The 16,535-nt window shown below is 44.5% G+C and overlaps 1 protein-coding gene across 4 annotated transcripts in view; it reads right to left on the bottom strand.

Annotated features, from left to right (window-relative positions):
* BCL11B (BCL11 transcription factor B) overlaps positions 1-16,535 on the bottom strand; it is a 90,433-nt gene that overhangs the window by 44,132 nt on the left and 29,766 nt on the right. For 2 of the 4 annotated variants that reach the window (XM_075501546.1, XM_075501545.1), the window contains exon 3: positions 3,986-4,201. The exons of the other annotated variants lie outside the window; for them this stretch is intronic. In XM_075501546.1, the coding sequence (XP_075357661.1) occupies positions 3,986-4,201 (216 nt within the window). The remainder of the gene's footprint in view (positions 1-3,985; positions 4,202-16,535) is intronic. 4 annotated transcript variants of the gene reach the window in all.

A 16,535-nucleotide genomic window follows, 5' to 3' on the forward strand; every position in this document is an offset into this window, starting at 1 on the left:
ATGACTGTGATTTTCAGAATATCCTAATGACTAATACAGCTGATTCCTTGAATTAACAGGAGCTCGTTCCACTCTTCTGAGCTACGGCCCCATGCCTTCCTCTATTTTAGACCTTAAACTTCACAGCCCTATCCATTAATCACTGCTGTCCATGCCCACTTGCTGTTTTTATATATGCAACTAAGTATCGTAATTGCTTTCCACCTCCTTCCATCAGCCTACATGTGGGAAGGAAGCAGTTTCACTGGTTAGCTGAATATATGTGTATTGGAGAGATTTAATTATCTTTATGGAGGTATATAAAACCCTCACTCATGGGCCCAGGTCCAAAGATTTTGGATCAGGTATATATCTGAATGCAGGCGTAGGGGACAAATTATTATCTCTGCCATTACAATCCCCTTTGTCTTATGCTGATTATAATTCCATTTCTGGGGCTTTTGCACTGTAGGATCTTCAGGGCAGGGACTTTTTTCTTTGGAGAGCGCACTGTAAAGTGCCATGCACTTTTGTGCTGCGATTTTCAAAGCTCATTTCTCGTTAACTTTAATGGGAAATGGGCATCCAAATCTCTTAGGCAGCTTTGACAATTTAAGCCTTAATGTACAATATTAATAAATCAGCATCATAAAAAGAGCCTTATGAAGATGTATTGTGAAAAAATAGCCCCACAAAAAGCATTGCAGTGTATGTGTGCATGCATACAGGCATATACTTTTCCTTATATAATTACGTCTCTCAACAACCATTTGCATGTCTCTGTTATGCAAAAAAAACCTGTGTGTGTTTTACAGTTACTCTGAGCAGTTGCAATTCATTGAAATGAAATAAAAAGCAGGCTCAAAAAAGCACCCTAATCTGGCAAGGGGTAAAGCAAAATGAATGCTTTGCCCATTTATATTTTAGATCCAAGCTACACAACCCTGTGAATTTCATGACTCTATTCCAACTTCTAATTAAATAGGCACTAAAAACATTTAAACGGGAGAACCCAATTCAACAGACAGAAGCCTCTGAGGCAAAAAATAAATAAATAAAGAGACTGAGAGAGAGATTGTTCCAGTGGTAGATATTTTTTTAAAATCACATGGAAAAACATACACCTTTACTCGCAAATTCCTCATCCTGTGGTGCCCTAAACACAAAGAATTGAACAAAGACAGAGGGGACCATGACCAGCACCAGCCAAGCGACACAGTGGACACCCAAGTGGACTTCCCACCATCATTTACTGTGATTGAAACTACTATCAGCAGCACGGTTTTCTAAAGATCGCAAACAGCTCTGGATGAGGCAAGACGACTTCCCCTGTGCATGACTGAACCTACTCAGCATTCCAGGCAATCGCTCTTATCTAGGTTGGAGATTTCCAAATGCAGTTTTCACACATGCGTACCGCAAATCCCACCGGCAGCCAAAAATTTCAATTCTCCAGCACAAAACTGCTGGGACCCTTGATGGCCCAATTTGTAAGTGCCCAGCAGAGATCTGGGAGTACTTGCAACTTCAAGCCTTCAGAGTCGCAGCCTGTTTGAGAACTGCATGGAAAAACTCCAGGTCCTGAACTAAATGAATGCTGAAAAACAGGAAAGGTAAGAAATGATGAAGGAGGAGGAGAGGCGGGAACTGTTGACGGCTTTTTTTCAAAGGAAACAATTCCTCAGAAGCAAGAACAGGGCTGACAGAATAAAAGGCTAATCAAGTCAGAGAGACAAGCAGATCTCTAAAGCTATAGCAAGTGACTGTTGTAAATATCTATATTAAAAAAGAGGGCACAATGCAGGGATCGTCACTAGATTATTAGTCAACACAAAGAACTCACTTTTCTTTCATTTCCACAAAACATTGCAGGGACTAGAAAGATCCCGTAACCCTTGCCACAGGGTTTAAACCATGCCTAAGCTTACATACAGTGAATACTACAGGAGCTAAGAAAGGGTTAAGTAGCCATAATCTCCTTTTTCAAGGGAAGAAAATGTTTCTTTCAAGCAGAACTTGACCAACTACTGTCATAAACATGTAGCATGCACTTTGATATAACCTATTCTCTAAGTGCCGCAGACTGCAGCAGTAATTACAGGAAGCCATGATAACAGGTCTCTCTCTCCACAGAGCTGGCATCGCTCTCCCAGCGAACAGGCAATTCTGAAAACTCACAGAGCACAACTCCAAAGTGAGAACTCAAAGTACGCAAAGTACAAAAGCCTCGCCTTCCCACATTCTTTAATAAGTTATTCCTTCCTTCCTTTTCTATTTTTAGTTGTACTTGCTTCCCTCCCCACTAGCTGCTGGCATCAGAAGCAACAGGGAACCAGGGCATCCAGTTTACTGTTACAACTACCTGCCTACCAAGGGCACCTGCGTGCATACTGCACCAGTGAAGAGAGAGAACAGCAAGACATGAGATCAGTTCCAGTTTGGTTTACTGGTTACAGGGAGGAGGGAAGGGGGGAGGCAGGAGAGCTATCTGACTTTCTGATCCAGCGCTCACCATTCGGAAGAGCCCATCGTTACACCCGTCTCAGGCCAGTTGGTCAATCTGCTGAGGCTGATGAAGCAGAGACAGATTAAAACAGCATTCTCCCCATCCTGTGTACAACAGCTCGGGTAGGAAATCTAACCAAATCCCCTGGATGCAGTGACAGCGCCGCACCACGCAATACATTGCTGCAAGCCCAGTGCCTGCACCCCTGAGCCTCTCCCAGGCGGCACAGGAGCCCTCCTCGCACTCCCTGAGCTTCATCCAGGGTTGAAACAGGACCCTGTGGAGTGCTCTCAGCCTCCCCCCAAGAATATTTTCTCTTTCCAAGATGCAAATTTGAATTTCCTGCAAAACTTTTTCTCTCGCTTTATTACAACAAGAGATGTACAGGGACATTCTCATGAGATACAGCATACTGCAGCCAGGTGGTACCACTGCTTGTGGAAGGAAAAAGCTGAGCACAGCAAAGTTTTGCCAGATTCAGGGGGATGAGGAGCCATTTCCCAAAGGCTTTACTCCTGACAGTCATTGCTGTCTCTCTAAATCCTCTGGTCCTCATGCATTACTTATCCAGCATCATTCTGGGAACTCCCTATTAAAACTCCATGCACGTTAGCATGAATGAGGGCTGCAGGGTTTGGCCCACCACAGTGAGACTCCATAAACGCTTGCGGATTTTGCCACAGCTGTATTTTCTTTTAAGCCCTCCCCATTTTCACCTCTCCAGCCCACAGTTCACCATAGACCCAATCTTGCAACTGAGCCACCCTCAGAAACACCCACTGATTTCAAAGAGATCACTGGGTCTGAAATGATGGGGTCTGGCGACAATATGTCCATGTCCTCTTTGGCTAGCTCAGTGCGCCCTCATTTCCACATCACTTTCCCCTCCTCGTGGTGACAAAAGTCAGGCATCCAAAAGGAATAAAGGAAAAGAAAAGCTGACAGGGGAGAGGCGAGGGATGCGTGGCAAGTTACCAAGGAGCATTTTCTCAAAGCAAGGGAGAAAATGGCATGGAGCACATACATCCTGCGTGCACATGGACGTGGAGGAGAGCCTTTAATATGAATGATTGGGGAGGGAGGGGGAAAAAAGGAGGGGAAAAAAAAATACCTCAGATGTTAAATGTTATCCAATTAAGCTTAAAAATAAACAGCCCAGAGAGATGAAATCTTGATACTGTGGTATCACATTCTGCGAGGAGTCTCAGACATTTGTTCACAACGTGGCACAAACAGCCCCGCAGTGGCTGCCGGTGACAGCTGAAGGTGGGCAGGCAGGAGGGGAGGGATGGGGAAATGGAGGGAGTCACACACCCTTTCCCACTCCCCATCCTCCGCCAAGGTGGAGGGGGAAGGAGGAAGGGGAGGGGGGTGGTTTAGGGCATTTTCTCTGCCTTCCCCACGCGACCCAGCGAAGGCAGCTCTCCCACAGCAAAGATGACATCACTTGGCAGCACTACTGACCTTCAGATAGCAACAAAAAAAAAATGTTTCTATTACCTGACAACTGACAATGACATCCAAATGTGCCTGACGTCTCAGTCTGAATCTCAGTCTGAGTCCCGCCAACTGAGACTGCACGTGCACCACAGCAGGGCAGGCTAAGGCAGGGCGGGAGGGAGGCCAGTGCGCGGAGAGGTGACGTGATCACGGATGTGTGAGGGTGGGAGGAGGCAGCTATGGGAGCCCCCGGCAGGTTTGCAGGCCTGGACGGCCCTGGAGAAAAAACAATAGAAAAAACTGTCAGTCGGATCTAAGTTTGAAGGGACAGAGGAGGCATCAGCAAGGGAAACAGGCGAGGTGGGGGCTGGCTGCCTAACGCGCGACACGCTTGGTCTGAACCCCTCTCTGGGTCCGGCCGAGGCTGGCGGGCTCGCTCCGGGCGGGGAAAGAGCAAGAAGAGACCTGGGGGACCCGCGAACCCGGGCTGGGGGCCCGCGGGGGGCACGGAGAGGGGCGAAGCAGGGGGGACGGCCGACCCTGGCACGGAGCAGAGCCGGAGGCGACGGACGTCACCACCGGCACTTGCTCGGGGACTGAATCAAAAGGGGGATTATTGTTTTACGGCTGTGTTAATGCATTGAGCCGACACAAAACTGGGCAGGCTTTCTGCCCAGCCGCCACTGAAGCGGGCTCCACACACCAGCCCAGGCAAAGTGCAGTGACTTAGAGCTCAAATGGCTTCAGAGAGGTGCCAGGAGCCGAGCTCCCAGAAGGAAGCATTGGCGGCCGCTCCGCTGCCGTCCTGCTTGAGCTGCGGCCAGTTGTGCATTTTGCATGCCCCGATTATGCAGGCTGCTTCCCTATCGAGCCTGCGAAGAAGGGAGCAACCTTTTTCCTGGTAGCTAAAAGATGATATTGTAACCTCCAACCGTATTATTTATTTTTAACCCCTCTAGGAATCACCTGCCATTTAAAAGCTGTATTTAAGAGTTTTCTCCCGCTCCGCTGGAAATGCTTGCTCCTCCTGGCACTAGTCCAAACTGAGCCCCGTGGCTTTGAAAAACTAAGATACAAGTCTTAAATATCGATATACACCTATACAAATACAGATACGCACAAACATACACGCGCGCGCAAAATCAGGTAGGAGCCGCATTTTTGGCTGGTTTAAAGGGTTAGCAGAGTTTAAAGGGAAGTTGAGCAAATGGCACCACTTTACATCCACCGAGAATCCCACCCCCTTCATTTAAAACTATGCCTGCCACTTTATTAAATAAAGGGTAGCTACTAATCAAGGGCAGTTTCTAAATGAAGATATGTGGTGGAGTGGTCGCCATTAAAAAGCTGGCATTTGCCAACAGTTACCGCACAGTGGTAGATCAGAAACCACAGTTTCCCCCTGTATTGAGATCAGGAAATAAGTGTGTTAATTGTGGGGTATCTTCTGGCAAATGTTCTCTTTTTTTTAATGGTGGCAATTCTGCCTGTGCATGCTTGTGTGCCTTGCAGATACATGCAAACACCATGGCAGCAAGGAGAAATATTTATCTATGCTTCCTCCAACCCTAGAAAAGCAACATTTTCTAAGGGAGCTTTACACTGTGGCAGCAAGAAGAAGTATTTACCCATGCTCCTTCCAACCCTAGAAAAACATTTTCTAAGGGAGCCTCTCCACCTCAAGAGTCCTGATTCGGAAACTAGGCCTGCATGTTGATCTGACAGCTACACATGTGAGGCAAACGGGGATACTTCATCCTTGGCACAGCATCCAGCGCTCCAGTCTGCAAGGACTGCATTTGATTTTGTCGTTTATCTTAAATGGCTAAGAGACCACCAGTGCAAAACATTTGTGTGAAGCTTTTGCCAAAACCACAAGTGAAGAGTCTAAATTCCCTGTGTAAATACTTGAGCTTCAAGCATCAAGGATAAAATTTGTGCTCTTTTGTGAGGACTGGTTTTAAATAGAAGCAATCTCTGTGGCTCGTGGGACGAGGAAGGATTTTTTATTTTGAGGGCTCAGTTGCTTGGCTTTTGCAACTGTTTGATCTCCCTGGAAGTACGACACAAGCAGGTAATGATAACTACTATCTAGATTGTACCTACGTTGCATTTTGGGCAGGACTGTGGATGAGGCATGTGGAAACTGGTGTCAGACATGGATTTCTGTGTGTCTATGAAACACTCCACTGCCACTGTAATATATATGAATAACAACTTGAGTTTTTTTCATGGAACAAGCAAAAAGTAACAAAGATTTCCTCCAAAGACTTAAGAATTGTATCTTATATTCCTAATATTATAGAAATAACTAGGCTAGCATAGGCTATGTTGAGCCATGTGGGCACTCATCCTTCCTGGGAAAGTCGTGAGCTTGAAATCGGGATTTAAAGTAGAGCCACAGGGCAGCTACGTGTCAGGTTACACCTAGACATGTCTGTGGCCCCATCATAACTAAGGACACAGGTCCTGCAGTCACTTGGCCCTCTGCACATCATGGTGCCATACTACAGGTTTTGAAGGAGCTCGTCACACAGAGGAATTGTATGAAGCCAGCCAAGCGCACCATCAACCACAACTGCATGGGGTTTTAATGGGAGGTGCATGGGTACTAGCATGCAACACTACCCTGAGAGCAACAGCTTCTCCTCTAGTCCTGGTGGGTCCCATCTTTCCATTGGCAATGAATTTGATACAATCTGCACAGCCCTGAGGCCGCTGAGAAGATGCTAAGAGCTCACCACGTGGGTACAGGGAGGCCCTCCCTGCTCTTATCCAATACGTCTCCTCTAGTGTGGAAAGGAAATTACAGTTTCAAACAGGAGGTTTCTAACCATCTGGGCAAAGGGAGCCTGTAAGAGCCTTCCAACAGAGGTACTGGGGACAAGCCAGCTATCTGCTTTAACAAGGTGCCTTACAAATTTATGGGAAGGACTCTATGAACCAGTTGTCAGCGAAGGGATGGAACTGAACATGTCACTCAGAAGGTCTTTTTCTGTCCTTTGATGTATATATGAGGATATCTAAAAAGTGCTAACCTAGTGTCAGGAAGGAAAGGGTTGCTAAGGGAGAAGAAGAATGGACAAAGAGAGACTCTGGCAGATCTTCAGGTAGTCCCACCACCACTCCTGAGTCCAGCACTAAGAGACAAAGATCATGGGACTGCCAGACCAGGAGGCTGAGTCTGCCCCTACAAGCAAAGTCAAACCATGTGATTCCTCCTCCTCTTTGCTGTCACATTAGGGTTTGCTTCTTTGTCACAAATCACAACAGCCCGATAGAATCAGATCAAGTGGCAAATAATGAAGAGGGAAATTGTATCTACTGGGATCGAGGAAAGCCATGGAGAAAAGGAGTGCTCCACCATTAGGTACGTGATGCCTCTTCATAGCTATAGAAAGAATAAAACAGTGGTGCTCAGAAATGCTCAGCTTGTGTTTGCTAGGAACAGGCCCAGGTTTTACCTCTCCAGCTCTTCTTCTGTGGGATTTTTCCCCATAAAGGCTCTATTTAAAGCTGAAAATTAAGACAGGGGCTCTAGCATTCTTCAACTTAACTGCTACAGATGATGCACAAACACAAAATGAACAGACAGATTAAAAGATAAACAGATATAGGTAGATAGGCAGACGGTATCCTAAGGTGGTGCTGAGAGTTTTCTGCTCAACCCACGCAGCACCAGGCGAGGCAGGGGAGCCAGTCTCTGGAATTCTATGGCTGATCAACCACATCATATTGCACACAGGTTTCAAAAAGAAAACACTCCTGCGAGCCCCTGACTGCCACAAAGGGCACAGCCACAACCAGCACTAAGGGAAAGCAGACCGCAGGAACTGTTCTGCAATCTTAGAGGCAAAAATCCGATCCGACTGGGGTGAGCAGGCACACACATGCAGCTCTGTGTCGCTCGGACATCTCTGACATGATGTGTAAGGCTCAATTCTCCTCTTGGGTCAGCACTGGGAAATCACTCACCTGCCCTGCAGATCTCAATTATATATTCTGCATTCATTCTGCACGGATGCAAAGCGGAGTTTTGCACGTAGCATGAGTGTGAAACATGCACAGGGATTGTCACCGTGTAAATAAAAGATCTGCCTTTCTGATGGTAAAGGAGGATTTTGTCCTCATGCTTTAAACAGGCTCAGCATATACTCAGTGCCTGTACATGGCAGTAGCTCACAGGTTATGTTGACTCCCAGGCACCGCTAAGAGTAATTTTTTTGCTCTCTGCTATTTTTAAACTTGCAAAGAAGAAAATAAGGTAAATTGGACATGACCCCAGAAGATGGAAATGAGCATAAGAGCCTAGATGAACACGACAAAAGCCACAATCAAGGCATAAATTGCATCCTTTTGTTGTCCTTCTCCCTGAGCCTAGGCATGACTGGCCATATGATATGGTATATGTAAAATACCACACTCTTCTAGCACATCTGCAGAAAAGTCCCTGAGCTAAGCACAAAGATGGAGCCACAAGCAGCATTCACAATGTCCCACCTCAGTGTGGTTCAGACCAGGGGACCCGGTCTTAATTTAAGAGACCTTGCTTTACATCTCGTGTCACGTGTAAATGCAGCCACACGTAGCCATGTAGCTGGTGCATCGCTGGGGGTGTTCTGTGCTTGCCTGGGTGGGTGCCTGGGTGTGTATCTGTGCACAGGCAGATAGGTAGGTGCACAGGCAGACGTGTAAGCCACTTAACAGGGCACGAACCAAGTTCTTCTGTGTGTCTCTCTGTGCCTGTCCAGTGATGCAAAATTAATCTCTGGTTAGAGACTAAAGCTCAGTTCCATTATTAAAAAACTCTCTTTCAATAAAAAGAAAAACATCTGTTCAAACAGTGTATGGCTACAAATTCAGAGTGCAGGCTGCAGCCTCATCCCTGCCCTGTGCCCGTCATGTTCAGGGGGAGTACTGCAGATGTTTTGAGATGGGTTTTACATGTACCATTGCAGCAGCCTTGAACAGACGCATCCAAAAGTGAAAGACAGATCCATTCATTAATCTTTCCAACAGATTTTTTTTCCAAGCTTTTCCTAAAACAAGTTGTCTCATCTGTATTACACCCTCTCATACGGACTGTTCCCACCTGATATTCTTATCTTTCTACCATGTCTTTTTACACAGACACCAACAGGGTTGACGAAGCAAATGTGCACACCTGTGTACACACACAGAGCTTACAGAGACACGGGGGCACAAGCATTTCTAACAGCAGCTAGCAGAGCAACGCATGCACATCCTGCAAGTGGCGGACACACGCAGCATCCCCCAGGAAAGGCAGAAGGACTCAGTGGCATAGGCAGACAGGCTATTATACACACTCACGCACGGAGTCCGGCACTCAGCCAGACACACCTGCACACCAGCCTTTACCTCTTCCCCCAGCACACACACAGCAGTTTTGGAGCAGTTCCCCCACACCGACTTACGATGCTAAGACTAGAACTTTGCTCAAGCTGGAAATGGAAAGGCTGCACTGGGGAAAGAAGGAGGGCAGGGAAGGGATTTCTTGTTATATTTTGCTCAGGGATTTTTTTTTTGGCAGACAAGGATTCCCTTTGAATTGATACATTTCTTTCTCCTAAGAATTTCAAATGATAATGCATAAATGAGTCATAGATAAAGAACAGTGACATGGTGAGCAAGAAGGAGAAAAAGTGTGAGTGAGGGGCACTGGCACAGAAATTTGATAGTACCCCAACTCCCCCCCTTCCTCCCCCCATGCCAAGACATTAATTCTCACAAGTCGGAGAAAATTACTATGCATGAATGCAAAAAGCATGATCAGGAGTAATTAACATGGCTTCATATGCAAATTTTATTAATGCAGAAGTACAAAGTCATTATGCAAATGAAACTTACGTCAACTCTCTTGACAAATATTCATCTCTAAAGCTCAAGTTTCTCCCTTCTAATTTTTTTTTTAATTTTTTGGTGTAAAACCAAAAAAAAAAAAAAGTGACGAGGACCGTTTGACAAGTTTGCAAAGTTGTTTTTCAACCGGAGAAATTTATTCTTGCGTTGTTGATATATTTTTTTTTGTTGTTGTTGGCAGGTACACGACAGCTCATGGAGGAGAGCGGGAGGATGGGGGACGCTGGCTACCAGCAGCAGGCAGCCAATCAAAACGCCAGCGGCTGTAATGAGCGCGATTGATGACTGTTTGGCTTTACTGCAGGGTAATGAACTAGAATCCAGTCTGAGGAGGAAAAAAATATGAATATTCATGAAGCTGTGCTCCTGCCTTTGATGATTAAAGAAATTTTTAATATTCAAATAAGCGCTTGCCAAGTGATTAACAAAGAACAAGCACGCAGGAATATGGAAATGGAGCTGTGGAAGATTTGGGAGTCACAGTCTGTGCAGAAAAGACAGCACAAAATTTCATAAACAAGATAGGCAGATAACCCAATTCACATCTGAGCAAATAAAGGGGGAAAAAATCCCGTTCTTTTTCATCAGTTTGGATATTGTATCAGTCACTTCGTTTTGGAGTGCAAAGGAGAAAAAAAGCAACTGATGCAAGACAGGGAAAATCCAAACCACGAGAAACCCAACTCAGCAATTACAAAGTAAGAACCCTGGGTGAGAAACCGATAGGAAAATGATGGCTAACTCCACCGTCTGCTGTGGGCTATTGCTTTTCAAAAGCAGGAGCCTGCCTGATGCTGAGAGCCTACCGGCTACTGAGAACTGCCAACTTGTTGTATACAACAGGCAGGAGTCGAAAGTATCCCAAAAAAACCGAGACCGGTCCCTGCCGCTAAATCCCCTTCCTCGGCAAGAGGGTGCACCGCGGGGCTTGACCACTGGCTGGAAGAGGAGGGAGGGAGTGCAACAGAAAGAAGAAATATTATTGCCATGGAAAAAAGAGCAAAAAAAAAAGTGCAAAAGGAGGCTGCAAGGAGGTCTCAGCTGCCCACCCTGGTAATCAGTTGGTAAGAAATGTGTTTTCCGTGGCTGAGCCAGAAAGGTCCTCCACTCCCCACAGGTTTCTGAACAAGGATTCAAAAATCCAGCCACGTTATAAAATGTCTGGTAAGTTCAGGCTCTCACAATTTAATAGCTTCACTAAGGATTCACACTGAAGCACATAATAACAATATTAGCTGCTAAAATGACTTTGCAGTTAAAATACATCTAATTAGCAGCTAGCGACATCCTTTTTTTTTTGTCTTTTTTTGAAAAACCGTTAACTTCAAGGCTACCTTATACCAGAATGAAATGTGGTTGAGCTCTTTCTGTTACTCAAAAGCCAGAGTAAGGATGTCTTCAAACTCCTAGGGCATTGGAAAACCGACTCACCTTCTTTGTTATTAGATCCTGGGGTTTCATAGGCCTGTTTGGCTTTTCTGCAGATCTTTAAAACCTCTGGTTAATTATTTCCTATTTTAAAATCTAAAGAAAGCATAGTCTGGGTACCATTTATAATTAGCTGTGTCTTCAGAATGTAACATTTCAACTCTACTTAAAAAAAAAAATTAATAATAATAATAGCATGAGGACTATGCTACAAAATGCACAAAACGGCCATGACTGGAACCTTCAGAGCTGCCGTGAAAACACATCATGGAGCTAATGGGATTTTTCCCCTCATATCTGCTCCATTTTTGGAGATACAAAAATACCCACCCTTGATGTACCACAGGAAAGAAAAGAAAAAAAAAAAAGAAGGAGAAGGGAAGGAGAAAAGAAAAGAAAAAAAAAGAAACGCCTAAACATAAGTAAAGATAAGGTTAAACACCATGCAGGGGTATTGCTGGGAGTCTTTCCTCTGAATAATGCCAAGACCTTTCGAAGATGCCTGTTGTCTCTAGGTGTGTGTGGGCGGGTGAAGTGTGATATTACATAACACACACGCGGCAGCGGCTGTGCACAACCGTACTGATTAAAACGCTTGACTGTGAAACTCAGCTCTCCATTTCCTGGGCTGTTCGTAGCTCGTGTCAGAGCCTTGAACACCGTAAATGTTATCCTTTGTCTATGAGATTCCTTGGCTTTATTTTAATCAGTGCATTTTCTTTTTTAATGACAGAGAAGCAACTACCAGCTCATACAGTTGGTTGCTTTGAAGCCCTTCTTAAATGGCAGTTGAGTTCTACCATATAAATGTGAATACTTAATATTTATGCCACATTTTCTTCCTTTCATTAAAAGCACCCCATTTACATATTTCTGGAGAATAATGATACTTCAGCAGGGCAGGTGAACACACATTTCAGCATATGGAGTCAATGGGAAAAAGTATTAAGAGTCAATATTGTAAAAACCAGCCTCTAAATTTAAGTGGCTTGAATTGAGCATGCAGCTGTGGTTGCCTGTCAGTAGTTAGATGCTGTAATAATAATAATAACAACAACAACAACAACAATAATAACAATAATAATAATAATACGCCTTTCATTTCTCTAGTGCCTTCCATGCAAAGATCTGGAAGCACTTTACAAAGATAAATAAACTGAGCTTGGAACACCCCGTGTGGTTAATAAATATCCTAATATATCTAAATATCCGGTTTTGAGCATGCAACTCTTCTCACTGTGTAAAAATCCACATTTTAGGTCATCCACATATTTGCGCATGGCATTTTGGAGGCTCAGACTTTGAGGGCAGCCTGTGGAGATTTTTACTTACCTAAGAGACCATGTGGATTCCCAGAAGTAGCCCACACTATGCCTGCAAGATTGCTTATGCAGTGCCAAAACCTGTCTTTTAGGAAGTGAGGGTGTGGGTTGTCACTGGACCCGCTCGGGGGCCGGGGTGGGAGGCCCATGGGGGCATCCAGGTGCTGCACGGCAGCATCAGCAGCACCCCCACGAGCCGGGTCGCCGCGGGGGCTCCTGCAGGACCACCCGTCCCCCCTCCTACCTGATACTCATCCAAACCTGCTCCCAGCCCCTCATCTGTGCTTTGAACACGAAGCTAAGCAAAAAACTGAAATATCTTGGCTCACCCTGATTAAACACACAAGAAGAAGGACTCTTGCCCACCCCAAGGCTGCATTCATTGCTTACTCCCGCTGTGCCCTCTGCCCACCCCACCAACGCAAGGTTTTGCCCCAGGAGGACTGCATCTCTCTGCTATGAGAGCAACCAGGAGCAAAAGCAGGGGAAACAAGGGCAGGATTGGGCCTAAAACTTCATAAGGCATAAGTAAATACAGCCTATCAACAGACGTGATATAAATATAACGTAGGAAACCAGGGCATTTTCTCATCGCAGGAGGGTGGTCTTGCAGACGGGGCTTTGGTCTGGGAAGGGGGCCAGGGCGCACCCCCCAGGGCACGAGCCACCCGGGCTATGGCACATCCCCTCCCGGAGCTCAGCTCTCCCCTTCCCACCCTCCGCCTGTCTGGTCTGTTCAGCACCAAAACGCTTCCAAGTAGAGCCCAGCTCTCGCTCCGGGGGTGCAGAGTGCCTAACACAATGGTGCCCTGATCTGAGCTGCAATGTCCAGAAGCTACCACAATAAACTAACAAATAACAATAATCACCCTGATTTGTGGACTTTGTTTTCCAAAAGGCATAAAGGGTTGACAATAAACAGTTCATCAATTTTCCCAAGTTTGTTCCCCAAGTCTTGTAATTGAGTCCTGGGGAGTTTCAGTGGTTGTAAAAATCCTTGTGGGGATTAAAATTTTTAGTCCTGATTATACCGTGAATATTTCTATATACCAGCAAATATTCCTGATGTAACTGAAACATATAACCACCCCAAAAGACAATCACAGCAATTTAACAGGCCCTGGAATTAATAAAGGAACTCAGTGGATGGAAAGAGCTGTTTCCAGAGGGCAAAATAATATATAAAGGCAGCTAGAGAGAGAAATACCACTACAAGTAATCTGAGGGCTTGACCACAAGAGCATGGTCAAGAGGCTAAAATGAAGGAAGTGGTCAGGGAAGAGCCCCAGATAGGCAGGAGTCAGTAACAGCGGTGAACTTCTCCCCTGCCTTGGCCATTTGGGACTGAGCCCTGCTCACACCGGCAGACGCTGCACTGCACACATGTATCCTTGGGCAGAATACGGCCTCTGGAAAAGACAACAGTAGGATTTGCTGCTCAGGTAAGTATCTCTTCCTTGCTCTAAAGTTTGCCTTCTACTAATATTTTTTAGTTTTTTCCCGATCCCACACTAAAATAAAATAATAATTTAAAAAAAAAAAAGAGTGGTGAAGTTAGGCAGGATGAGGCTTCAAGCAGCTCTTCAGCTGTTTGGTAACAAAAACAATTCCTGGAAGGGGAGGGAACCTGGGGAACCAGAGACAGAAGTTGTCACTCTGCCTCTCTGTGCCTCAGTCTCCCCATCTGTGAAAATCAGCTAATGACAGCCACCTGATTTCATTAAATGTCCTGGAAACTAAAAAGACTCTATAACAGCAATATATTAAGCAGCAGCACTATTAACTGTTTCACTGCTGTAAATGCGAAGGAGGACCATCAGGTGATGCCAGTGTCCCCGCAAAGCACAGATGGACAAACTTAATATACAGACACAATTAGCTTTGGGAGAGAATCACAGCTCCTTTTTTTTTGGCTCACCCCTTGCCAAAAGCAATGTAAGTGTAGGCACTTTATAAGTGCTGAATTTCAATGTGAAAGATAGTCTACCTGCCTAGTGTGAATGCATACATCACACTTCAAGTAACGTAACAGTGTTTGGGGGGGTCCAACTAACATGCACGTTTATAATTTGCAGATTTTCCCTCGTGCACGGAGCACGGTCACACTCAGCAGAGCATTTCACTAACACCAAGCAAACTTAAACTAGCAAAGCAGGGCAAGCAATTGTAGGGGGGGGAAAAAGCAACAGAGATTTTTAAAATGAGGATTCCCTTTGAGTTTTGGATCTCTCAGGGGAAAACCAATCCAGCTGCGTGTGTACAAGAGGGCCCAAGTCTGATAACTGAATCTGTCAAATTAAATGAGTGGAGCAATCAACTGGAGATGGAAAAACAATCCACCAAACAAGGGGAACCCTGAGGATCTAAAGCTTCAGTCCTCAATTTACTGGACACCAGCACAACTGAGTAAATAATGCTCGCTGAATGGAAAAGAGGCTAGAAAATTAACTAGCTTTTAAATAACGAAAGAAAGCAGACAAATAAACCAGCAACGAGGAATCTAGTTCAGACTGTAACGTAAGTTAAAAAAGGGAAATAATAAACCGACGTTTCGTTTGCATAAGGAAGCATGTTGCAAACCTGCACCCAATCCTGCTGCTAAATAGCACAATGAAAAGTTTCACCCAAAGACTTGGATCCAAGCAGAATTTGGCCAGTCACAAGTGCTAATTAGACAGGATAACTGAACCCTACACCAGGAGAGGTAAAACACAAATACAGCATAAAAAGAACCCCTTACTCCTTTCAGTATGACACAAAACTAAGAGCAAAGCCAACTACAAGAAACCAAGAACCATTCTGCATACAAGACATTTTTTCTGAGGTATATTTTTTCTGGACCAGATTTCCCCATAACTCCCAATTCACCCATTTATTTGTACAGAATAGTATCCTTCTCCATAAGATAAAAGTATAAGACACAAAAAGGCTTTTTATTATCAGCTCTGCTTGAAAGGGAAGCTGAAGTTGATTACCCAGGAAAGTGTATTAAAAAAAAAAAATAAATGAGAACAAAACAGAGATATTGTACAAACCGAGGTGAAGCAAAATAATTCCTTCAAAGATCCATAGTCAGGATGAGGAAGCAATATTAAATTCATAGCTATCACCCCAGTAAAATAAAGGCTAGTGGGTTTTTGTTTTGTTTCTGATGAAAATGCCAATATACTCAAACGGCAGCTTATTGCTGTATATCACAATCTAACCAAATCTTTCTATAACCTCTTGCATTCCAAGCAAAATCCCTAAAATGTCACCAACTAAAAAACCGAACTAGCCTGTAATTAGTTTCAACAAAGTAGTCCTTTTAACCCTAATTTTCTAGATGTAGATGGCATTTCCGAAGTAAGCATTATGAACCTTCCTTAAGGACAAGTGGAATCAAATTGTAAAATCATAAGCAGTGATCTAGTAGTTCTTCCTCTAAGCAAGCCTTTTATTTCCCTGTAATAAATTCAAATCCAGTCTTCAGTCTCTTAAATAGGTGATCAGAGAAAATATGCATGCACACCTAAACCGCTACAACAAACCTTATTTTTTTAAATAACACTTCAATCACTAATATAATAAAGACTGTTATAACACGTTAGCACTGGTATCATTATTCCTTATGATTCAATATTCTAATGACTGGCTGTAACAGAGGTTTATGTTCTCCGAGGTTTATACCACTATTTAATGTAATTAAGCAAACTGGCAGCCAATGCCTCTACGGAAATATCATTTCTATCACAGAGTATTCCCACCAGAAATTCAGAGGAATCATAACACGCAAACTTTGATTCTGTTTATTTTTTCCCCTGTTCTGAAACTGATCTGGCATTTCTTGGACTTAGTAAAGTGGAAGAAGGAATTAATTTGGCTTCTGTAGACATGTTATTATTGACAATACTAATAATCTATGACAAATGGGCCATCCCCGCTCCTCTCTTTCAGCAGGCATTGCAGCCTGCAACATCGCTTTGCAAAACCCCAGAGCT

This window comes from Mycteria americana, chromosome 5 (genome assembly GCF_035582795.1).
Source record: "Mycteria americana isolate JAX WOST 10 ecotype Jacksonville Zoo and Gardens chromosome 5, USCA_MyAme_1.0, whole genome shotgun sequence".
Classification (NCBI taxonomy): Eukaryota; Metazoa; Chordata; class Aves; order Ciconiiformes; family Ciconiidae; genus Mycteria; species Mycteria americana.